General features: G+C 41.8%; 1 protein-coding gene across 1 annotated transcript in view; it reads left to right on the top strand.

The window, feature by feature from the left end:
- IQCA1 (IQ motif containing with AAA domain 1) overlaps nucleotides 1-26,761 on the top strand; it is a 172,123-nt gene that overhangs the window by 49,641 nt on the left and 95,721 nt on the right. Inside the window, exons 7-8 of the mRNA XM_036858051.1 lie at nucleotides 15,681-15,765; nucleotides 25,977-26,099. Of these exons, the coding sequence (XP_036713946.1) occupies nucleotides 15,681-15,765; nucleotides 25,977-26,099 (208 nt within the window). The remainder of the gene's footprint in view (nucleotides 1-15,680; nucleotides 15,766-25,976; nucleotides 26,100-26,761) is intronic.

Genomic DNA, 26,761 nt, shown 5'->3' with positions numbered 1-26,761 from the left:
ATTTTCCGTAATGACTGAACCAATTTACATTCTCACCAACAGTGTTCAAGGGTTCCCTTGTCTCCACATTCTCGTCAACACTTATCTTTCCTCTTCTGATAACAGCCATCCTAACAGATGTGAGGTGACATTTCATTGTTATTTCAATGTACATTTCCCTGATGATTAGTGATGTTGAGCATCTTTTCATGTACCTGTTGGCCACTTGTATGTCTTCTTTGAGAAATATTTATTCACTTCCTTTGCCCATTTTTAAGCCAGGTTATTTGGGGGTCTTCTGCTATCGAGTTGTAGGAGATCTTTATATATTTTGGATATTAGTCCCTTATCACATGTATGCTTTGTGAATCCTTTCTCCCATTCTGTAGGCTGCCTTTTCATTTTGTGGATGGTTTCCTTTGCTGCACACAAGTTTAGTTTGATGTGCTTCCACCTGTCTGTTTTTGCTTTGGTTGCCTGTGTTTTTGGTGTCGAATTTCTAACACGCTCCTGGGAGTTGCTAAGAGTCCTGGTCCTGGGATTATACTTGGAGCAGCCTTGGGCTAGAGGCACTGCCACCCTCTGCGCGCCTTCCAGGGAGGTGGGAAAGTGTAGGCAGTCGCCTCAAGGAGTGTCAGAAAACCACTGAAAAAATTAAAACCAGTATTATCCTGGGAATGTGAAAGCCCCCAAATCTACTGACTCTCTGCTGAAGTCACTGAAAGCCGCCTCCTTCATAGGTACTTAATACATTGCAAGGCAGGGCAAACTGTTCTTTGGATATGGAGCCTTTGGGTTTGTTTCAGCAGGCTCTTGATTTTTGTGTCGTATGGTGACATATGTCAACACACGTGTTGCTTCAGACAGAAATTATCATGCCTTTATGTTTCATAAATAGGTGTTTGTCACTTGATAGAATTAAGGTCAGAGGATCTTCAGAATTAACCTTTATACTCTAAAGCTTCCCTTTTCTGTAATTCACTCTGTTGCTGTTTATGAAAGATTAATTTTGAAAGTAACGCATAGGAAATGAGTCTAAAATGTAAACATCTGTAAAGTTTCGTTTCCTAAACTTTCTGGACTCTTGAGTTAGGAAGGGCAGTGACTCACTCCTTTAAATGAGGAAGAGTCTATGGATGAATGATGTCTGGGGTTTAGAACTATAGGTGCATGAACAGAAATGGACGGCCGTCTATTTAAATAGAAAATTCTCTGCATTCCTTCCTAAAGTGATTTGTTCTTGCTTAGGTATGAATTTTTTATACAGATAAATATTTCAGACAAAAGGTGAAAATAAAGCATATATATCATTTTCTCAACAAAAGAGTCACCAAAGTCTAAATAATCAATTACGTCATCTGTAGTATATTGTTCCTTTTAATAAAAAAAAAAGTGAGCGCAGGGCAGGGAGGTTCCTGTAGGATTCAAGCATGAGCAACGATAATACTTTGGAATCAAGAAGGAAGCTTCCTCCTGGAGTAGTAACTGCTAATCATAACCCACTAATAAGTAGAACCATCAATGAATAAATCAGATTTTGTAATGTGCCACTGAGAAATCGCCTTGCTTTGCACTAGACTTTTTCCACCTCTCCTTTGAGAGATGGCGAACCCCTCAGTTTCCCAACGAGGGCCATGGTAATTAAGTCCATGTGTAGCCAATTGCCTTTATTGAGTGTAAGTGAATTTATAGGCAGCAAGTGACACTTTTGGAGGCTTCTGTGCGATGGCACAAGCTGCTTTCTTTAGAACGCAGGAGAAATTTATGAACCTGCTGACATTAATGTAGGTGGTTGGATGACTTGGGGGGGACCAGCCGGAAACCCCTCCCTCCATATATTTTTCATACTTGGTGAAACACAGATAAATCTCTGCCCTGGGCGTCTGAAACGGTGGGACCATTGAAGCTCAGTGTCAGAGCTCAGGGGAAAAATTTATCATTTTAGTAGTTCTGCTTTCTAAATCACTGCAGACTCTAGAGCTGGTCCTTTTCACGTTTGTGAAAGAATTTTTGACAATATGCATAAATTTTTAATCAGCCCTAACTTTACCAAATGTTCTGTGCCTCACGTTTGCTAACTGAAACATAGAAGGCATGGGTGTTTTTCTCTTCAGGCTCCCTTAAATAAAAGAATATAAAGGCAGGTGGGTCTGTTGAAGGTGATTTTTATAAGAAAGTAACATTAATCATTGAATATTCTGTAAGAAATTAACATTGCCCTTCCCCCATTAACATTGTCATATATGAATTATAGCTTCTAGAGCTGAAAGGAACTTTAGAAACTGTCTGATAGACACACATTCCTTACTTTTTAATAACGAATGAATAAACCTAGTTCAACAGCATCGTTTGGAGGAGAGGGAAACGTACCAGCCTCCCACAGTGATGGAGCGATTTGCTCAAATCACACCTCTGATTAGTGGGAGCAGCCCGCTTTATTTTTATTTTTATTTTTTTATTTTTTTTGATGCGGACCATTTTCACAGTCTTTATTGAATTTGTTACAATATTGCTTCTGTTTCATGTTTTTGGGTTTTTTTGTGTTGTTTTTTTTTTTGGCCGCGAGGCATGTGGGATCCTAGCTCCCGACCAGGGATCAAAGCCACACCCCCTGCATTGGAAGGCAAAGACTTAACCACTGGACCACCAGGGAAGTTCTTCCAGCTTTATTACTGGAACCTAAACCACCCGTGTGCTTTCCTTGGCCGTCAGCTCAGCTCTGCCTGTGTAAAGTGCCAGGCAGGGGAGCGGAGCCTACAGGTTCTCAAGTTGCTCCAAGCTTGGTTCTGCTGGGGCAGCCGGTGAAACTTGCTAAGCTTCAGTTTTCTCATCTGAAAAATGTTGACGGCAAAAATAGCACCCACCTCACAGGGCTGTTGGGAGGATTAAAGGAGACCATGATCTCAAGTTATGAGCACATAGTGCTTAAAAAGGAATATATTACCATGGAAGATCCTTTGCAAATCATTTCAGTGCGGTCACTAGATCAGGTTATCCAGAAATAACATTGCATTTTAAATAAAGATCCAAGGTCATCTCATTTAAGCCATTCAGTTTATAGGAGAGAACCAGCAGCCAATATAGAACGGAGTCTGCCCAGTGGGGTCCTAGGACCTCGCCCTTTCCAGCTGGACAGGCCATTTGACTTGAAGGAACCACTGCTACTCGTGAAATCATCAACTTTGCCCAACATATCCCCTGTCTTGAGGCTGATTTTGGTTACGTGATATAAATGACAGTCCAGTAATCTGAAAAGAGAGGAGAAAAATCCTCGGACACAAAATATACCCAAATGCGTTGCTGGTCCCTCCTCTTAACGGCCAGAAGCCCAGGGCCTAGACCTTGCCTCCCTCTGTTCCCTGCCCTTCTCGGTGTCCATGGTAACCTCATCCGGGCTCACAGTGTTCCATTCCATCCCTGTTTGGTTGACTCCCAAATGCGAATCCCCAGCCCGGAGCGCTCGCTCTCCTAAACTCCAGCCGTGGGGATCCCACTGCCCACTCAGTATCCCCGCAGAGATGCACTTGGGGGGGCGGCATCTCAAGCTCCACACATCCAGAAGTGCACTGGCATCTTATCCTCCCAAACCTGCCCCACACAGCCTCCCACCCCAGCAGATGTGAACCCACCCGTCCAGTCTCTTACCGTCACCCCGACTCTTCATCTTCTCTCAGCCCAGCCTGCAGTCGGCCCGAAAATCCCATTGGCTCTACCTTCCAAATGTGCTCCAAGCCCACCGACCTCTCAGGCCTCTGACTTCGCCACCACCTGAGGTCTGAGCTGCATCAGCCCCAGCCTGATGAACCCACCTCCCCGCAACCACCCGGGCTCCCCAAAATCTGTTTTCAGGATGATGCCAGCGTATTCACCACCTATTGCTGCGTACGTAACAGTTGTCACTCAGACTTATGAACTTAGTGACTTAAAAACCACACCCACTGCAGCTCCCACGGTCTCTGTGGGTCAGGAGTCTGGGCTTAGCTGCATCCTCTGCTCACGCTCTCACAAGGCTGCGGTCAAGGTCTCACCTGCTTCCACGCTCTCCTGGCTGTGGGCAGGGTTCGGCCCCTGAGGACCTGAGTTCTCTGCTGTTGGCTGGAGGCCGCCCCGGCTCCTTGCCCGGTGAGCCTCTCACCATGGCAGCTTGCTTCACCGAAGCCAGCAAGAGAGAGAGTCTGGGAGAGAGGTGGGGATTACAGCCGTGGAGAGCCATTGGGGAAGTGACGTCCTGTCCTCATGCTTCCTGTGTTCTATTGGCTACAAGCCAGTCCTGGGTCCCAGCCCCACTCAAAAGGAAGGAGAGACACAAAGGTGTGGACACCAAGACACAGAGAACTCAGGGGCTGCCTCAGAGTCTGTGGACACAGAGAGGAAGAACCATCCTTCAAAAACCTAAGGCAGGTCTTGACCCTGCCTTAAAAAGTGGCTCCCTTTCCTCTCCAGAAAAGCAAGTTCGGGCTCGGTGCCTGCGGCCACTGACAGTCCTGGCTTTCCTTGGGGCAGCCCAGGGGCACCTCCTTCTTGGAGCGTCGCCGTGACCAGGCCCCGGGAGCCTCCTCCACAGGGACTCTAGTGCCTGGGAGATATGCTTCCACAGTCTCTGCTCCCAGAACTGTCCCCCGTGCATGTTTTGTGGTTTCTTCTAATGAAATCTGAGAGAAGGGAAATTAGAGGCTTCCACTTGCGTTACTGAATCCTCAGTGTGCAGGATAGAAAATTATGTGTCATGATTATTGTTCTTGAGTCATTTCCAACTTGTTTGTGTTTTGATTTTTCTGTCTCACTTGTTCTTTCAGATAGGACTTTTAGGTTTCCAAGTCATTCAAAATTAGACACAAGTGTTTATTCCCAGGAATATAAATAGTTCAGTGGTAGGAGAATGCAATATTATGTACATCAGGAAAAACAATATTATCATTTCAGGTCATGCAAAAAAATTATTTGATGAAATGGAACGCCCACTTCTTATTGTAAAAATTTAAAAACAAAGACAAGGGTTAATTCTTAGCATAATAAAATGTAAACTGAATAACAACAAGGATTTTTTTTATCTTCTGTTTACTGCTTTTTCCCCTGTGCCTAGTACAGTGTCTGGCACATAGTTGTAAATGAGTGAATGAATGAATGAAACATCAAGTATTCTTTAAAACAAAAGAGAGCTCTACACTTAATGAGGAAACACTATAGATCGTCCCACAAAAGGAAAGGAAAATATAGATGACTTTGTCCCCTAATAATTAGTGCCATAATATAAATTATTATCAATATAATGACATCAAAAGGAAACTATTTTTTAAAATGTAGCAAAATGCATTTTTTAAAAAATCAACCACAGACTAAGTATGAAAGAGAAATATATGAAAGTTTAAGAAGTCTATAAATGTTAAAAGGAAGAAATTTTAAAAGACTTGAATAAATGGTGAGACATGCCATGTTTCTGGTTAAACAGAAAGATGACATGATTGCTCTGGGTAATTGATAGAGAGGACACAATTTCAATTAAAATCCCAACAGGATTATTTATTGAACTTGAAAACATAATTATTAAAGTCATTAGGATTAAAATAAGAAAATAAGAACCATAAGGAAGAACAAATGGCACTTTATTTTCAAGAATATTATAAAGAAAAATAAAGTATTGATATAAATGCATTACACTAATATAAAAGCACAAGCATAAATCAGTGAAACAAAGTAGAGAGCCCAGGAACTGACAAACATAAATGGAAATAAATAGCATATGATAAATTAAGTTTAAAAAGTAATAAGAATAGAAAAAATATACTTGCAATAACTAGATTGCCTTAATTGCTAAAGCCAACAAGCAGTCGAAAGCTGAATGGAGAATATAACTTCCCTAGAGAAAGGTCACAATTTTCTAACTATGGAAACAAAAATGTTTTCCACTGGCTGTAAAAATGACAAGGTCTTTATAATAATCAAACCCTAAAATAAGACAAAAAAGGAAGTCAACCAAAAATAAAATTTATTTTTTATTGTACATTATTTTACCTTACCATTTTATTTAATTACAAACATGATTTCTATTTGTCATAGCAAGGAAAGCAATACTGAAATATGTACAGAAAAAAATGAATGGTCTCCTCCCTCCAGGCCCTGTCTCTGAGCTAATTCTGGTGGATGGTGCACGCATTCCTCCTGCACCTGCAAACATAAACACAGGCGTACAAGGCTCTCCTGTCCCCTTTTCTTTTGATAACCCAGGTCGCTCCCCAGCCCAGTCTTTCCCCTTAATAGTCTATCTTTAACATCCCCTCTGTCCACATAGAGCAGACTAGTCTTTATGAGAATTGAATTTATTCATCCACCTAAGTATTTATTAAGTGCTGGTGGTGAAAAGGTAAAGAGGAACAGGTGAAGTCTAGTCCCGATGCTGGATTCCACAGTGGGGCTTTACCAGAATTACATACGCATTCCCCATTGGGTGATTATTTGCAGTCTCTCATTACAGTTTTTATTTTTTACAGCTTTTGCTAGTACAAATTGTGCATCACAAAATATCTCTGCTTTTACTTCAGTAAGGATTCCCAGTAGTGGAATTGTTGGGTTAAAAGTTGTGTACATGTGAAAGGTATATAACACAAACTCGATAGCTAAAGAATTAAGGAATCCATTGTCTAAGGGTTTATGCAAAGCCAGTCAGTGACTGTGACTAGTAGAGACATCCTGGGCTTCTAGGCAGAATCCCAAGGTTAGAATTGAGGCACTTCTGTAAGGAACCGTTTGCCTTTGGAAAAGTTACTTAGACTCTCGGATTTTCCAACTTCCTCCTTTGCAAAATGGACAAAAGTGCTTAGCTCACAGAATTTCTGTAAGGATGAAATGAGAAACAATTTGTGAAAGGCGTGTGTGAAAACGCTTTGTAAACCTGCATGCAACAAACACACAGTCGATGATCATTTCTGCTAAGTAAGTGGGTCCAAGAGGTAAGGAGACAGTTACACAAATGCACATGCACATAGCAGGTAGCAAAGTGCCAACCTCAGTAGCAGCTAAAGAAATGCAAATTCAATTTGGGCTTCCATTTTACACCCAAAACCCATAAAGGCATCCGAGGAAGAGGAAAGCCAATGCGTTGGTGTGATAGGTGAAACAGACTGCAGGGGGCACTCAGAACTGCCTGGTGGGTTTGTGTTTGAATTCTGTTCTTTCCAGGAAGTGACCAGAGCTTTTCTCTGGGTACTTCCATCATGGGCACCGCCTCCCCACCCCCAGCCCCAGAATAATTGGCTGGGACGGGGTTGTAGTTATACCGAATTTTAATTCTTCCCATTTAAAATAATGAGCCATCAGCATCCTGCCCAGAGCATCTTGACTTTCAAGAACAGGTTGCTGCTGTTAGGAGATGCCTGTGAGGTGTGAACTAAGGTCACCTGAATTGATGTGAGTTTTGATGCTCGGATGGGCCAGGCTGGCACCTCGGTGTCTGAGTGCTGTGCCGCAGAGCCCAGGCGCCTGCCTCCAGACCGTGAAGCCATTTTTCAGGCACAAAAAGGAAATGGCAACAACATTGCCTGAGTCACGCAGATGCCGGCCAAACGCTACTTGTACAAGATAAAATGTGGGCTACTTCCCACCTCCCTGTGTGAGATTAGGGAGGGGGGCAGGTCTGTTTGCCCCTGGCCTCAGACAGAGTGGAGACAGGCTTCCACAGTGCCCCAGGCAGGAGTTCTTCACTTAGGCTACAAGATGTGCAGGACGCATGTCATATCTGCAGGGCCAAAGACAGATTGAAAGCCCGATCATGGACCAAGGGTTTGGATGGAGGTTTGGACCAAGGGTTTGGATGGGGATTTGGGGAGGAAATTAAGTGAGAACAGTTTGGGATCAGATGATGGGATGGCTGGCGATTCAGAGTCATTGCTTTACACACGTGAACCCTGCCTGGAAGCTCCTCTAGGGGAGAAATGGTGCAGGTCCCACTTAAGAGGCGAGGACTTGGAGGCCGTTATCCTAGATAACTTTGATCATGAAATGTGGATGGGATCCTTTCTGAGTCTGTAACTAAGATTGGTATCAAGAGAAGAAGCTGGAAGAAATGTCAGATTACTAGAGCTTTCCAACCCTGGAGCAACTGCCACGTGCCATCACTTAGAAGGCTAATTCTCTGGTGGGGAGAAGGGCTTGGTGGCTTCTCAGCTTCTTTCTTTTGTAAGTTTCCAGGGGAGATCCAAATTTAGTGGTAGGGAGGTGTCACTTGTCTTTGAAAAATATTCAACAATCTCTAGTTTGTTGATAAATCTAAAGTTTGATAAATAATATATTTCATATTCAGCATTCCTATTCAAATTTTCCTAAATACTTTTTATTTTACTTTTTAATTTTACTTTATTTTATTTTATTTTATTTTCTAACTGACAAAGCAAGAAGACTTTAATGGGAAGGGGTGCCTGGGTGGAGAGCAGTAGGGTAAGGGAACCCAGGAGAACTGCTCTTCCTAAATAGTTTTTAGGGAATGGATTTAATGAATACCTGGAAGTTTATCTTTTGGAAATTATACTTAATACTAATTAAATATTGTTCCAAAAAGTTGAATTCTTGCTTTTAGAAAAAACTGTCATCCCCATGAGACGTGCCAGCATTTGCTTGGCGGTGACTAAACGGGGACTAGGAGTGCAAAAATATCTGGTAAATCCTGTCTTGTCAAGTTCCAGATCCCTTTCTCAAGCTTTGTGTTCTTGGGTGGTTTTCACCTTTCTCGTTTCTCCTGTTCTGTAGATGCGGGTGAAATGTATATAGTTGAGGTGATTTTTCATGCAGCCATGTGATGAGATCCATTTTCTGCATCACTTGGTGCATCTGATGGTTTGGATGCCCATTTGAAGAACCTGCTTTGGCCTTGCCTATTGCAGCAATTTGAGGGCAAATGGAAATTAGTTGGTGGCGGGCGGGGGGAGGGAGTGGCACAGCGGGGAGGGTACTAGCCCACGCCCGCACGTTAACTTTGAAAGTCAGCCAGACGATGAAAGTTCAAAGGTAATCAAATGTCTGTGGAATTAAGATTCAAGCTATAATTGAGGGAAAGCTGTGATTTAAATAATCACCATGTACCACGTCAGGATCTTTACCATGTAATGATTTTGCAGAGGATTTTGTGTTAACATTTCCTTTAAGTAGAAAAGAATTCCCGTGTCTATGAAAGTACTTTCCAAACTACAGAGAGAAACTGGGGTAATCATCCAGAAACAACTTAACATCCCCTCTCTTCTCCATCCCAAATGCACATCCCTCAGCAAGACCTTTGGCTGTGAGATAAGAGAGAACCTATTTTATTTGGTCAAACATGTACTTTACGCAAGGTAGTCAGGGAAGGCCTCTGTGATATGATGCCATTTGAACAAAGCCTTAAAGCGAGTGGGTGCGTGTTTTTTCTCTCTGAACGTGAACACCTGTCTGAGGAGGGAGCATCGGGGTAGACGGAGGAGAAGCTGGAACGATGAGAAGGTGGAGGAGGGCAGGAAGGCAGCAGGGAAGCCGTAGTACCAGGGCAGCCGTAGTAAGTGCAGGAACCAGGTAAATCACCATCCGAACCAGGAGACTTGTAAGAATGAAAGGGGGTGCTGTTGTCAATTACACATAACTGGGCCTGTCCCCAGGAAAGCGGGCCATAAGTTAACCTAATTATGTGGGCGTTGGTTTCATTTGGAGGGAGAGTTTTGGCAAACTTGGAGCAGAGAAACGGCACGACGTGACTTATGTTTTAAAAACATCACTCTGGCTGCTACGTGGAGGGGAGCAGGGGTGCGGAGGGGCAGCAGGGAGACCAGTTAATCCCAGTAACACAAGTACAAGATGAGGATGGCTCGGATCAGTGCGGGTAAGAAAAGTGGTTGGATTCTAGGCATAGAATTGGAAGGTAGAACCAGCAGGGTTTGCCAATGGATTGAACTGAGGTGTAAACGAGGGAGACGAGCCCAGGACTCTAGGGTTTTGCCCTTGCAGCAACTGGAAGATGAGTTTCCATGTTCTGAAATGGGGAAATACAAGAGGAGGGGGAGGTTTGGGAGAGGAGGTGAGCACAAGGGTGGAGGTTGGGGCATTTACGTCTGAGACACTCACTGCACTTCTGAAGGGAGACACTGGGCAGGCAGGCGAGTGTATGAGTGTGTGGTCCAGGGGAGGGACGAAGGCAGGAGACGTGGTGATGGGGCAGTGAAGCCTGCAGGGGGTGTTTAAAGCCAAAAAGCTACATGAGATCCTAAGGGGTGAGCATGGAAGAGAAGAACCCAAGGGCCGAGCCCAGGGTCCCCCAGCATTTACAGGTGGGAAGGCAAGGTTCTGGCAGAGAAGGCTGAGCAGGTGGTCGGTGGGGGGAGGAGAACTCAGAGGGAAGCCAATCACAAATCATTTCGGGAGGAAGGGAGGGTCCAGAACTCACACTGCTTCCAGGCCACGTCCTGTGAGCCCCTTCTCTGTAAGGCAGAGAAGGAGGTGCCAAATAGACAGAAGAGGAGGAGGTGAGAGATGGAAGGAAGCCAGGAGGATCCCAAGCTGGAAGCCAAGGAAGAGAACCTTCCAGAAAAAAGGACTTTGTCATCTGATGGATCAAGAGAGAGCAACGTGGTAAAACACCCTGGGAAGCCAGCACATCAAACTCACTGATAAACTTGTTTACTTAGTTTGTGGGGGAGATGGAAGCCCAAGATCACGGGGTCAGCAGGGTCGGCTCCTTCCGAGGCTGAAGGGAGAAGCTACAGATGCCCCCTTCTCCCTGAGTCTCTTCACAGCAATCTGCCCTCTTGGTGTGTCTGTGTCTGTGCCCCAATCTCCCTTGTTTATAAGGACACCAGTCATATTGGATGAGGGCATCACCTCATCTTAACTAATTCCATCTGCAAGGACCCTGTTTCCACAGGCGGTCACATTCTGAGGTCCCGGGGGCTGGGACTTCAGCCTATGGATTTGGGGAGGGACACAGTTTGGTCCGTAACACCTCGTGGGAACTATTTTAATGGAGCCAGTGAATGTGAAGGACTTGAAAAGCTGGAGCGTGGAGGTGAGCAGGGAGATGCGTGAGAAGCTGGGGGATGAGTGTTCACAGACGTAGACCACAAACTGGTGGTTACCAGTCGGGGGGGCATACAGGGGTGGGCAGTGGGAGGTACAAACTACTGGGTGTAAGATGGGCTCAAGGGTGTACTGTACAACACGGGGAATAGAGCCAGTATTTTGTAATAACTATAAATGGAGTGTAACGTTTAAAAATTGATTTGAAAAGTTTTAGTAAAACAAAAAGGAGGATGATCGTTTTCTAAGTGAGAGAGGCCAGAGCTTGTTTCAGATGCACAGGGAAGCATCCAGTCAAGAGAGAGAAAGGGCCCAGGGGGAGTGGGAGGAGTGAGACGGTACGGGGCCTCGAGACGCACCGCCAGGCTGGCCTGGGTCCCGGGAGCAGCCTCCCTTCCACTAATGAGGGTGGGAGAGCCAGAGGGTCTGGGCTGGACCACCGTCCCTGTCCAATGGCAGCTTCCCTCTCCTCCACCCCGCTGCATTTGGGCAGAGCCCTGGTTGGGGGGGCGCGGGGGGAAGGGGAAGGGTCCCCTCTGGGCCGAGACCCCATCACTCTGCAATTCCAGGTGTTTGAATAACGTCCATGTTCACACGATGTGTCGGCCCTGAGCTCCGTGGCGGGTTTGACGGGCCTGAACAGACACCCCGGGTGTCCCGGCAAACGTAAACCAGACACTGTTTCCACTTTGAATCTTTCCTGACACCATGTCGTTGGGGGTCTTCGGCTGCTCCCCTAGAGGTCCCCACACGGGCTGTCACCTGCGGTCGACGCGGTCAGCCCCCCGGCCCTTTGCACCTGAAACACCGTGGGAGCCGAAATAGTATTTCCGGTCACTCGTCTCCAAGTATAAGTCATCTGTGCCCCGGAGCTCCCCAGCTCCACACTGCGCTGAGTTCCAAGTGCTGACACGCTCGTCACCTCGCAGCTTCCTTACGCTCAGCAAGGGAGGCGCTGACTGCGTCTGGGTTCTGAGCGTCGTTATTCCGGAGACGGAAGGCCGTGTCCCATCTCTGCCCCAGAGCACAGCTGAGAACGTGGTGGTGAAAAGCCGGCAGCCAAGGAAACGTGAAACGGAATTCGAGAACTGTTTTCTCCCAGCGTGCTGTAAGTGGCGGAGTCTCAGTGCGAACCCCGGGCAGCCTTGGACATCACAAGGCAGGAGTGCAGCAGCTGCGGGAACAGAGGTCCCCTTGCCGCAGAGTGAGGGCGTGGGGCGTCGTGAGAACAGAGAAGAGTGTGTGTGAGAGAAAGAGCTGTCAGGTTAGGCTGTCATTTTCTACATACGAATTTTAAAAGATATCTTTTAAATGTGTGCCCAACAACAGTTCTTACATTCTTTAAGGATAAGACTTTCAATTTTAAATTATGATTAATTATTTAAACTGTCACTAAAAAACTAAATATGTTCATTTATCTATTAGAAATAAATATATTTTTAATAATATATTTGCAAAAAGTACTGTGAAAAATATAAAATTATCAAATCTTACTCTGACGATTGATGCATAACATAATTAAGAGTTCCATTTTAGTAATGGCACATGTAAATCCTTTTTGGCTTTAATTTATATAAGTGTCTAGGTTTGTTTTGAGTCCTCAAAAACACCCAAGCTTTACAATGAAACAGTAACACTTTGCAATGGAATTGCTTGTGAAGTTGGTCGTCAAAGGAATAAGGTGAGTGGTTGTGAAGAAGGGAAAGTGCTCTAACTTTTTTTTTTTTTAGGAATTCCTTTATTTTTATTAGTTATTTATTTATTTATTTTTAGCTGTGTTGGGTCTTCGTTTCTGTGCGAGGGCTTTCTCTAGTTGCGGCAAGCGGGGGCTACTCTTCATCGCAGTGCGCGGGCCTCTCACTGTTGCGGCCTCTCTTGTTGCGGAGCACAGGCTCCAGACGCACAGGCTCAGTAGTTGTGGCTCACGGGCCTAGTTGCTCCACGGCATGTGGGATCTTCCCAGACCAGGGCTCGAACCCGTGTCCCCTGCATTGGCAGGCAGATTCTCAACCACTGCGCCACCAAGGAGGCGCATGCTCTAACTTTTAATTCAGTTGTATTCCTGGTTTTTATCCAAGATCGTGTAGGCTGAATGATGCACAGATAAGACAGAACATGGTCGGGCACGTTAACAAGGTTTGAGATACGAGTCTCGTAGACAAGCAGGATCTGGGGCCAGATCTGTGCATCTGTCCTGTGGCTGTGGAGTGTGAGCTGCATGAGGACGAGGTCTGACATCTTTTAACCTTCAGATCACTGTCTTCCATTGCAGCATCCAGAATCTAGTTGCTACTAAATAGATGTTTGTTGATTGACTATGTGCATGAATGGAAGGATGGATGGACGGATGGATGGATGGACGGACGGACGGATGGATGGATGGATGGATGGATGGATGGATGGATGAGTGCATGAGGCCGCTAAAGTAGCTGCAGTCACGGTAGCTCCGTTGACAGAATGGCACACATAGTGTGTGACCACCCGACGTCCCCACTGCTGGTGCATATGTCCATAGAACCCCCCACCCCCACCCCAGGCAGTGCACTGTGTTCAGTTCCTTTCAAAGCAATGCTGAGGAGCTGAGTCACGTGCCTGCTGAATGAGCCCATAGGAGAGTTTCAAGAGACCTGAGAGATTTTTGTCTAGACAGTGATGTAACTGTCCTAAGATGTTTGAGAAGCAGTCTATGAAAGGGATGGGGCCAAAGCCCTGCGGTGGGGACGGTTAGGGAGGTGCTGGCTGCCGACCTCTGCCCGAGGCAGTGGCCGCAATTCAGACCCAGTTCAGAGTCATCGCAGTCTTCACTGTCATGCACCTGCCTTTTTAAAAAGTTCCTTTAACAATATCCTTGAGGACACCGTAAAAAATAATTGTAAGACTCAACCCTTGAATACATAGCTTTTCAAAATTGTACGTGAGGAACCTGGAGGTGAGGTGGCTGCCTTCTGCTGCGCCCCAGAGTATGAGGGCCGCTCAGGAAGGGCACCTGCCACCTGTCCAGCTTCAGACCGAACCAGACACTTTTTATGGAACCTCATTTTTCCTTGAGAAAACGACTGACACTCTGGCTATTCAGACTCAGGTTTGGGACAACATTTTCTCAAAAATGAACCAAGTGAGCCTGAAGGAAAACAACTGAGGGCATTTGTTGCTAATAACAAAATGCAAGCTTTCTAGCGAAAATTACAGTTTTGGAAACCTTGTAGTCACCTCTGTGAGTCTGAGAGCTTCTCGTTACTTAGCTTTGGGGTATGAGATTGGTGGTGTTATTAATGAACATGATTTTTGGTACAATGAAATGTGTAAGCATTGGGAAGATCCACATACGTCAATGAATCATTAGTTTTGAAATGACCAAGATGTTACAAAGTCATGTTACAGAGTCATGCTGGGGTGAAAGATCTATTCAACGCACAAGGCACGTGGATTTTGATGTGACAGGGAAGGGAAAGTTCTTGATATGCTTTCAGATTCCACATCACCACCAGCCTTTAGGAAGCTACCACTTGTCGAGTTTTGGTGTAGAATCAAAGCAGAATATTCACAGCTATCTAAAAGGCTATTAAAACTCTCCTCTCTTTTCCAATTACACATCCGTGTGAGGCCAGATTTTCTTTCTATACTTAAACCAAAACAACATATTGTAACAGATTGAATACAGAAGCAGATATAAGCATCCTGCTAACTTCCATTAAGCCAGAACAGTAATACTGTTCTCACTAATTTTTTTTGTTCTGGGAAATACATTCTTCATTAAAAATGTTGTTTATGTGAACACATAATGGGCTTATTATTATTTTTTAATGAAAAATGCATATTTTAGAAATGTGTCAGGTTTAATGTTTAATACAGTAAATATCAATAGCTAGAACTCACATAAACAAAAGCTTTTGGGGATCATCAAAAATTATCAAGGGTGTCAAGAGCAACTAAGGCCAGAAGTTTGAGAACCGCTGTTATAGAGTCATCTGGAGCGTGGGCACCTCCTCTAACCCTCAGATTCTGTTCTTCCGTGGATTAATGGAACTAACTTGGTCATTTTTTCTTTCTATATATGGAATAAATATAACACTCGTATCCAAGTCAGTTTCTCTTGGAAAAATTAACTTCATTTCCCGTCTGAAATTCCTCAACATTAAATTTCAAAGTCTGCATTTTAAAACATAGAAACTATATGGTTACAGAAAAGAAATTACTATTCGGAACTCTTAACATATGGGGCCTTAGACTCACTAAAATCTAAAGCATGCATGCGTATTTCATGCACTAGTCCTAAATCTGTAATTCGAACAATGCCATGCTTCTGTTTTATTTCAAAATCCTGTGTTTATCCTAAATTTCAAACAGGAAGAAATAATTTGTGCTTCTGTCTTCATTTTTAATGCAAGCACAGAGTATCTCAATAATTTGAAAAAGCAGAAAATTACAATCTGCTTCAAAGAGAGGTGTGTCTGTCTCACAGTAACAATTGCCTTGAGGAAGGAAACCTGCTCCTGAATGCCACTACGTCCTTCTGCTTCTTAGAGACCGGATGTCCAGCCAGCAACTGGCAGGGAACACCTATCCTAATAACTGTCACTCATTTCAGTGAACTTGACCAGAGCCAGCTAGTGGGGAATGCAGCAGAGAGGGCTGTGCTCATGGATGTTTATTCTGCCCTTTTTCTTCCTCAGGCACTTAACGGGCACATTTCCCGACTACCCTAAAGAAGAAGAAGGAGGTTCAGCTATTATTTTTTCCAACAAGACGCGACAACAGGTACACATATGCGTGAGAAATAAAATGTAAATATATCATAATCGCATTTCTTTAAACTTTAGAAATAATGACTTTTGCAGTGTTATTAGGTCTTGGTTATTTCCCTACAGATGTTTACCTGGAAATACTTTTGCTGTTTATCAATTAATGTACTTTCAAAATTTTTTAGATGAATTCATGCTTTCTCCTGTCTTTGAAAGCGATGTGACAACATGAGTCTCATCTTCTTAGTCAGTGATGAGCAGCTTGATTTCAGGAACCCTTTATGTTCTGGTCCCTGCTTGCCTCCCAGTATCATATCCTGTCCCCCTCACCCCATCTTCACACCGTCAACTCCAGCGGTCCACTTGCCCGTCCTCCTCACCGCTCATGCTGCTGCACCTTTAGTGCCTTCGTGCATCTCATGCTCTCCCCTCACTCCAGGATGCCTTCTGTCCTTCTTCCTCTGCTTAGCTCCTGCTTGCCTGTCAAGACTCAGCTCTTTGCCATATTCACGTTCTTCAAGAGAAACACCCTTGGACCATCTCTGTAGATGCCCCAGTGGCATTTGATGATTGACATCCAAAGCTGCTTTTAGAAATGCCTTAATAAACTAGAAATAGGAAAACTCTTCTTAACCTCAGAGTATTTATCATAGAAACCAAGAGAAGGTTTGCATTACTCAACAGTGAAACGTTTAGAAGCATGACCATTAAAAGTGAAACTCAAGAAAAGAATAATTGCTATCAGCACTATTAGTTAATACTCTCTGGAAGTTCTAACAAATGCAATAACATAAGAAAAAGAAAAGAAGTTACAGATATTTAAAAAGTGACGATTTTATTATTGTTTTCAGATTATGTGATTATATTCCTAGAAAACACAAACTTATCAAAAAATTATATTGACATATTATGCAGAATTGTACAGAATTATACAGACAAAATTCACTGAAGAGAATGAAAGAAGACATGAATAAATAGACTGATGATTTGTTTCTCTGGATAGAAAGATTCAGTAAAATACAAATACACATTATCTTTCCATTGTTTATGCAGTTAGTGCAATTCCAATAAAATCAAAACAATTTTTTATTGACAAAATTATTCTCAAGTTTATAGAGAAGAATGAAAGCATGACAATATCCAAAAAGTTTATGAAAAAGAACTGTAATCAAGGGAACTTGCCCTACTTGGTATAAATCAAATTATAAAGTAATTGAGCCATCACGGTACTGGGAAAGGAATAGACAGATAACAGCAATAACAAAAATAGTATGTCATGTGCAGCATTTACTGGACAACTATTCTGTGCCGGGTCTTATGCAAAGAACATTATGTAAATTAACTCATTCAATCCTCCCAACCCTCGAAGATCAAGCCATTTGTCCAGATTCACAGTTAATAAGTTGGGGAGCTGAGATTCAAACCCAAATAATCTGACTTCAGGATAGTGTGCTCAGAAATTGATTCAGGTACTAGTTGGAATTCAGAAATATAATCATGACCTAAGTGGAGAAGGATGAACTATGCAATAAATAATATTGGGACAACTGGCTCTCCATTTGAGAAAATTAGTTGATCTTTACCTCCCTTAATATACAAAATAAATTTCAGATGCATTAAGTTTTTACATGTAAAATATTAAACCACAAATTACCAGTAGAAATTGTTTGATATTTAATAATAATGGGGAGTAATTTTATAAGTATATCACCATAGGCAGAAATCATAAAGAGAATAAGCTGATATCTCTGACTAAATGAAACTTAAATAGCAAAAAATATCATAAATGAAATTAAAATCATATGATAAAATGGAGAAAATATTAGCAACATAGCTGACGTTAGGTATCTTTCGTATGTAGTTCTTAGAAAGTAATAAGAAAAATCTGAACACCTCAGTAGAAAAGGCAAAAAATATTAAAGTAATTAAAAAGTTTTTTAACTCACTAGGAAAGAAATTTAAATATAATGTTACTGTATCTCTTTTCACCTATAGGATTGCTAAAATTTTTAACTTGTGATAATAATTGGAGTTGGTGAGCGTGTGGAAAAAAGTCACTCTCGCACATTGTGGCTGGATACATAAATTAGCATGACGTTTTTTGAGGGCCATGGGCCAAGTAAATATCAAAATATTTACTGTGTATACCCTTTAACCCATAAATGCTCTTCAAGGAATTTATACTAAGGAAAAAATAAAAACAAGTTGCCATAGATGGGCAACAACAAACTTTTTCCATTAGCAGCAAAATAGTGAATATCTGTGGAACATACAGTCTCTGCTGCAACTACTCAACTCTGCTATTATAACATGAAAGCACAGACAATATGTAAATGAATGGGCATGGCTGTATTCCAATAAAGCTTTATTTACAAACATGGGCGGTGGGCCAGATTTGGCCCATGTGATGTGGTTTGCTGATACTTGCCATAGGTGACTGAAACAGCTGTTCTTGTCTGCACTGTTCACAGCATTGACAGAGAAGAAACAGGCTAATGTTCGTTACTAGGGAATTAGTTAAGTAACATGAAACACTAACTAAGCAGCAGTAAAAACCATGCTGTAGATGAGGTTTTGTCGGCACTACTGACCCCACAGTCAGCATCCCTGGCTTCCTCTGCTTCCCCGCCTGAGCCCTCAGGGTCAAGGGGAACAGCTCTTCTCCCAACTCCCTGTCAAAAGCCAGCATCAGCTCCCAAAGCCTTCTCTCCACCCTCCTGTCCTTCTCCCCTGAACTGTGTGACCACTTAATAACCACCCTCTTGTTGGCAGTTCAAGCCCTCCCTTGAGTGACTGTCATTTTGACGTGATGTTATTTCACTTTTTTACATGTTTAGGTCTTGTCCCTCCAGCTAAATCATCCGGCACAAGTTGTATCTTGAAAGCCCATGATAAGCAGCCAGACATGTTTCATGTTAGCTTTTAAAGGTAACAATTACAGAACTAAGAATGTTGGTGGAATGTCTAAATTGTCCATCAGAAACTCTCAAAAGTAGAGTTAATGTCCAGTCAAACTAAAAGCAAAAGAAAACTGAAAACGTCTGGTTAATACGTACACTAAAATCAAACAAAGGGAGCCACAAAGCAGCATGACTTTAAAAGGCAGATGATTGAAGAGTCAGGACAGCATTGTGGTGAAGAATCCGAGTTCCACTAGGTCTGCAGCCTTAGGCAAGCGACTTCCCCTCTGTGTCTCAGTTTTCTCGTCTGCGGATGGGGATGCTAAAAACACCTGCCTCCCTGGGCCGATGCAATAATTAGATGAGATGATACATGTAATGTACTCAGAATGGAGCTTGGCACCCTGAAATCATTCAGAAAGTCTTAGCAGTTGTTACTAATGGGAGGAGAGGGAGGAGGAGGGAGAGGAAGAAAGGAAGAGGAGAAGGAGGAAGGGGAGGGGGAGGAGGCAGAAGAGATAGACCAAACACAATCATTATAACATGCACGTATACAGTCAAATTTATATTTGTAAAAACAAAACAGTGCAAATACTTTTTCTGAAGTGAGCATAATCACATTAATGCCAAGCCCCCCAAAAGATGGAATACAAATAGAAGCTCAGATCAGTCTTCCTTATGAGTATAAATGCAAAAATGCAAAGTGAAATATTAGCGAAACACTACAATCAAGTGGTGTTTATTCCCGAACGCAAGCATGGTTGTGTTTTGGATGTTCTGTGAATACATTGCATCATATAAAGAGATCCAAAAGGGAAAACCATAAGCTCATCACTGTGGATGCTGAAAGGGCATTTTACAAATTCAACTCCCTTTCTTGATATTAAAAGGTAGAACAAAAAATGGAATATATGGATACTTCTTCAACATGACAAAATATTTCTTAGTTCAAAAGTTAATATCATGCTTAATGAAATTCACAAGAAACATTTCCACTGATGTCATGAAAAATACAAGGATGGCCATTATCACCATTGACCCACAGGATCTATTGAACACTATTACACAAGAGAAAGAATGTAGAGATAGAGAATTGGAATGGAAGAGGGGAAATGGTCACTTTTTGCAGATATGTTCTGTACTTAGAAAAGCAAAGAGAATAAACTGAAAAACACCTTAAACAATATGAGAAGTAAGACAGGGAGTTACAAAATTAATATGCAGAAAGAGAAAGCTTTTCTATGTTCAAACAGCAGCTACATAGAAAATATAATAAAAGAGTCCATTTACAATGGCAGCAATGACACGAAGATAAAATATCCAGGAATAAATTTAATAATAAATGTGTGTTCTATGGGAAGAACAGCTTAAAACATTCTGAAGAATGAAAATGAACAGATGGAAAAGCATATTGTGTTCTTAGGTAGGAATACTCAATGTTATAAATACTTCAACACTCCCAAACATCATCTATACATGTAGTACGATCAAAATAAAAATACCAATAGCATTTTGTTGGAGTGGGGAGTCAGGGCATGCAGGTGGTGACTAATTTGATTCTAAACTTTAGGTAGAAAGTAAATAACCAGGAATAACTAGTAAAATTCTGAGAACGAAGGGTAATGAGGAGGAACCAGCCCTGCCAGGTATTAAAACATGTTTTTAAGAGCCCATTGATACAGGCAAATGACTAAATGAAAAAGAATAGAAAATCAAGAAATATATCCAAATACACATGGAAATTTAGTGTATAATAAAGAAGCATCTTATCTTTCTTGTAGAAGGAAAAGAAAAAGACCATTTAATGAATGGTATTATAATAACCAGGTTGTCAACTGGAAAAGAAGAAAATTAATCTCTATCTCTTGATACTTTACCCCAGAATGATTCCAAATGGATCAAAGATTTAAATGTCAAACAAAACAAAAACACAAAAGAACTAGAAGCAGCCAACAAAGAAATATGTCACAACCTCAGAGTGGGAAAGACCTTTTTACCTCTGTCGCACAACCCAGGAGTCATAGAAGAAAAAAAACATAAATTAAACTACATTAAAAAAATATTTTAACCTGCATGGCAAAACCAACCCCAAGTAAAGTCAAATGACAGATGACACACTGCAAGAATTATTTGTAACGAGTATCACAGATAAGAGATCATTTTTCTAATATATAAAGAGCTCCTACAGCTCTATAAGAAAAAACTCAATAACCCAATATTTTTAAAGCCAAAGGCTATGAACAGTTCTCAGAAATGAAAATCTAAATGGATTTGAAACATAATAAAAGATGTTCAACATATGAAAAGACAATCAACCTCACATGTATAAGAGAAATGCAAATTAAAGCTACACTGACAGACAAAATTGATAGATTAAACCTCATCAAAATTCAAAACTTTGGGGCTTCAAAAGATGCCATTAAGAAAACGCATAGCACAGGGAGATCAGCTCAGTGCTTTGTGACCACCTAGAGGGGTGAGATAGGGAGGGTGGGAGGGAGGGAAACGCAAGAGGGAAGAGATATGGGAACATATGTATATGTATAACTGATTCACTTTGTTATAAAGCAGAAACTAACACACCATTGTAAAGCAATTATACTCCAATAAAGATGTTTTAAAAAAAAAAAGAAAGCAAATTCACATGATTAAATGCTAATTAGGTGAAAGAACATTAGAGGGTATATAACATTTATTTTCTCCACAAAATTTGCATATCTTTAATGCAAAACACCATGTTTCAATTCTAATTTAAAAATATCATAACATGGAGTTCTTGGTTAATCTAGATGGAATGAAAAAAAAAAAAAGGTAACTAATGAGAACCTACTGTATAGCACAGGGAACTCTACTCAATGCTCTGTGGTGACCTAAATGAGAAGGAAATCAAAAAAAGAGGGGATATATGTATACCTATAGCTGATTCACTTTGCTGTGCAGTATAAACTAACACAATATTGTAAAGCAACTATACTCCAATTAAAAAACAAAACAAAACAAACAAAGCAAAAGTACAAAACCTTAGTGGACCATAAATACCACTTGCTATGTTGGCAAGAATACAGAATTAAGAAAAATCATTATTAATAATAAAAATACTTAATGTTAATAACATTTCAATAACATTAATAAAAATTATTAAAATGCCAAAAAAAAAAAAGAAAATGCAAATACAAGAACAGACTGGAAGAAGATATTTGAAAACTTATACTTGATAAAGGATTTGTATCCAGAATGTACAAAGAATTCTTACATCTCAATAATAAGACAAACAGTACAATCAAAAAATGAGCAAAAGACTTGAATAGACAATTCACAAAGGAATATATATGAATAGCTAATAGGCACATGGAAGGATGCTCAACACTGTTAGTCATTAGGAAGATGAAAATTAAAACTATAATAAGGTACCATTTCACAACCACTAGGATGGCTGTAATTAAAAAAAAAAAGACAATAACCAATGTTGAGGATGTAGAGAAGAGGCAGTCCCCCTATGTGGCTGGTGGGGATGTAAAATGGTGCAGCCACTTTGGAAAACCAGTTTGTCAATTTTTTTTTTTTTTTTTAGGAATTCCTTTATTTTTATTATTTATTTATTTATTTTATTTATTTTTGGCTGTGTTGGGTCTTCGTTTCTGCGCGAGGGCTTTCTCTAGTTGTGGTGAGTGGGGGCCAGTCTTCATCGCGGTGCACGGGCCTCTCCCTATCGCGGCCTCTCTTGTTGCGGAGCACAGGCTCCAGACGTGCAGGCTCAGTAGCTGTGGTTCACGGGCCTAGTTGCTCCACGCCATGTGGGATCTTCCCAGACCAGGGCTCGAACCCATGTCCCCTGCATTGGCAGGCAGACTCTCAACCACTGCGCCACCAGGGAAGCCCCCAGTCTGTCAATTTTTTAAAAGTTAAATATAAATTTACCAAATGACTCAGCACTTCCACTCTTAGGACTTTATCCAAGAAAAATGAAAACATATGTCCACGCAAAAAAAAATTGTATGTGACTATTCATAGGAGCGTTACTCATAATAGCCAAAATTTTGAAACAACCTAAATATCCATCAGTTGGTGAATGGGTAGGTGAAATGTGGTATATCCATGCAATGGAATAGTATTCAGCAATAAAAAAGGAACAAACGATTTATACATGGTATAACTTGGGTGAACCTCAAAAGCATGATGCACAGTGAAAGAAGCCAGACATGAGAGACCACATAGTATACAATTCCGTTCATATGAAATGTCCAAAAAGAGTAAATCTATGGAAGCAGAAAGTTGATTAGAGCCTGGGGAGAAGAGCAGGAGAGGGAAGACAGATTAACAATTAATGGACATGAGCGGATCTTAGTGGGGTGATGGAAATGTGCTAAAACTGATTTATGGTGATGGTTGCACAACTTGATAAATTTACTAAAAAATGATTGAATTGTACACTTGAAATGGGTAAATGTAAAAAAGGTAAAATATGCTTCAATAAAATTATACATATATTTTCAAAAAGAAAAATAAAACAGGTAGCAGGCCAGATTTGACCTTCAGTCCCCTTAGTTTACCAAAAACGTGATGGCTGACTTAATAGGCACTAAAGTGCACCTCTCATTTTGGGAGGTTTTGCTATAGTTGAAGAGCATAAGCAAAATAAATTCCATATTGACACCTAAAAAAAAAAAACCCCAAAACAAATACAACAACATGCCTTTTTTCACCCGTTCAACTGGCAAACATAAGCGCCGTGTCGGTGAGCATGTGGGGAAACGCGTGGTTGCCCGCATCTCTGGCAGAAGTGTAAATCAGCAGAACCCGGTGGAGGCCGTTTGATGGTATTATACATGTATGTGCACGTGATCCAGCGTTTCTCCTTGTAGGAATTATCCTGCAGGTATGCTCGCACACTTGCAAAGTGACATTTGCATGCGTTGATTCATGGCAGCTTTGTGGGTAATAGCAAAAGATTGGAAATAACCTTAATTTCCATTGGTAGGAGAATGGTCAAATAAGTTACGAATGGGGAGGAAACATTTCACTACATGCTCTTTCGTAACTTCTGAAGTGTGAATGGTGTAAATGTTTTATCTATTCAAAATAGTAAATAAACTGGGTAAAGATCTAGAGGAAACAAACAATGCTATTGATGCAATCGATACACTGAATTTTATGCTCCACAAATAAGGATTTTATCCTCTTTTCAGATGCATATATACATATATATATATATTCAAGTTTCTGAAAGTTTCCAAACTTCCGAGACCAAAACATGTCCATTTTCCGTAAGTGCACCGGAGCATAAAAGTCCTGGCAGCCACAGTTTGGTTCTGTGAGTGCAGGTGAGCCTGATCCCCAAGGAAAACATTGCTATTCTGATAACAAGGGACTTTTAATCCTGTCTAAAGACACCCTTTTTATTACCAAATAATGTGCACAACGTATACGTCACCTCAACTCCCCAGTACCCCCTCGCTGAGCGCCCCCCGCCCCTGCAAAATCTTCATTAGAGCCTAGGGGATGGGTGAGCTTCAGGATGCTGTGGAGTTGGACACATGACTATAGTTTTTTTTTTTAAGTCCAGATGGTGCCTGAATAGTCTGCTTTGTTCATGATAAAGCTGTTTTGAACACTTTTAAAAGTATGAAGCCCCTAAAAACAACATAGCTATAAATTCAAACATACCATACTAGAAAATAAACTTCAGCATTTTAGTAAATCACAGTAAGGCATAATCAAAGTAGGCTTGATCACAGGAGGATGGTTTAGTACAACACACTAGGGGTGAAATGATATTAGCCCTTTTTTTTTTTCTTTTAAATTTATTTATTTTTTAATTTTTATTTTTGGCTGTGTTGGGTCTTCGTTTCTGCGCGAGGGCTTTCTCTAGTTGCGGCAAGCGGGGGCCACTCTTCATCGCGGTGCGCGAACCTCTCACTATCGCGGCCTCTTTTGTTGTGGAGCACAGGCTCCAGACGCACAGGCTCAGTAGTCGTGGCTCACGGGCCTAGTTGCTCCGCGGCATGTGGGATCTTCCCAGACCAGGGCTCGAACCCGTGTCCCCTGCATTGGCAGGCAGATTCTCAACCACTGCGCCACCAGGGAAGCCGTAGCCCTTTATTTTAAGTGCATACCTTGCTCTCCAGAAGTAACCACTGTACTGAATTTGGTGTTTATCATTCCCTTACATTTCTTACATTTTGACTATGTATGTATGCATCCTGAAACTGTAACCATCAAGTGTCATTTTTTTGTTTCACTAGATGCATTTCACACTGAAGGATGAATTTAGAGATATCGTTAGGCATCTTGCCTCTTTACTTTCTACATTATGCAGGTCATCCTGGTTAGCACCTGTTTGAATCCCAGCTCAAGCCACTTACTAGCTGTGTGTGTTGACCGTGTGACTGAACGCTTTGTGCCCTGTTTCCCTCATCGATAAAACAGGTCGATAACAGCTTGCACCCGTGGGCTGTGCTCGGCAGTAAATGAGCTCGTCTTTGTGAAGCTCTTAGAACCATGCCTGGCGATCGTTAGTGCTGTGAATGGAAGTGTTGACTTCATTCTAAAGCTGAGGAAACTGAGGCTCAGAGAGGTTATGCCGCTTGTCTCAGTCACATGACCAGTGATGAGCAGAGCCCGAGGGTCAAACAGGGTATGTGTCCCGTCACGGTCACCATCCTGCCTCCCAGAATTCACAGTGGGTGAGAGCTCAGTAAATACCTGCGGTACTGAATGGAATTATATAGCTCTTTACAAACTTCTGCTAATTCTCCAGGGACGCTAATCCTGTGATTACATGTGAGTCACAGGATACATGTGAACCAGGTATTTTTTAACCAATATTTTAAATTTTAGGAGAACAAATGGATTTTTGTAGGAAATACAAATTAAATCACAGGTGAAAGACACCAACTCTGAGGAGAGATGCATGATCATATATGGAGTCCAAGCAGGAAACCAAGAGTTCTTGGCTGGGATTTGGGGAAGAGGTGTGCGTGGGCCTGGCGCTCGGGCTGCGGCTGAGATGCTGAGGGAGCTGAGACCTCTCCTGGTGTTTGTGGAACCCCTGGGAGCCAGAGCAGCTCTGAACCCGCAGGGAATTGGTTCAGAAATGTCCACCCTCTCTCTCTCTCTGCCCTCCAAGATCCCACTGCTGCCTCCACTGATGAATCCAACCAAAGGCAGATGGCAGGAGGGAGCCCAATGATGTTAGGAGGGGTCGGTCTGTGGACCCAGAGCAGGGCAGAGGAGGGACACTGGCACAAATACTTCCTTCCAGGCAGGAAAAATAGTCCTCATCTCGATCCAACTCTGAAAATGCCACGATGATTTTGCTTTTTACCAGGTTATTGAGGATATTATTGCAAGCCAAGAAGAGGAGGAAAAAAACAAAAAGAAGAAAAAGGAAGAGAAACCCAAAAAAGGCAAAAAAGGAAAGGCAAAGAAAGAAACAAAGGAAAAAAATAAGGTAAGGTATTTGGAATTTTAGAAATTGGGGATTTTTTTGCTTTTTTGCTTTGAATCCGTGGAATAATCTCAAATTTGTTGAAACTATAGTCACTCGTTTCCTTGGGAACCATGCTATCTACCAGCTGTTTTTCTTTTTTTTCTTCTTTTTTTTTTTATGAAAGCTGACACTTTTTTTTCTTATTTGCTGTTTATTTTATACATATTCGTGTATATATGTCAACCCCAGTCTCCCAATTCATCCCACCACCACAACCACCCGCCACTTTTCCCCCTTGGTGTCCGTACATTTGTTCTCTGCATCTGTGTCTCTATTTCTGCCCTGCAAACCGGTTCATCTGTACCATTTTTCTAGATTCCACATATGTGCGTTAATATATGATATTTGTTTTTCTCTTTCTGACTTACTTCACTCTGTATGACAGCCTCTAGGTCCATCCACGACTCTACAAATGACCCAATTTCGTTCCTTTTTTTGGCTGAGTAATATCCATTGTATATATGTACCACATCTTCATTTTTTTTTTTCATGTTGGTCGACAGTTGCCATCTTTTCTATGACTCATAAATACCTATTAGGATAAGGAGTGGTTTCAACAACTCAGATACTTTACATTATTCACAAATGTGATAGCTTTGAATTTTCATTCTTCAAGGTAAATG

The sequence above is a fragment of the Balaenoptera musculus genome, chromosome 7, assembly GCF_009873245.2.
Source record: "Balaenoptera musculus isolate JJ_BM4_2016_0621 chromosome 7, mBalMus1.pri.v3, whole genome shotgun sequence".
Taxonomy (NCBI): Eukaryota; Metazoa; Chordata; class Mammalia; order Artiodactyla; family Balaenopteridae; genus Balaenoptera; species Balaenoptera musculus.
The sequence above is the reverse complement of the archived record's forward strand: the minus strand, read 5'-3'. Positions and strand labels throughout refer to the sequence as shown.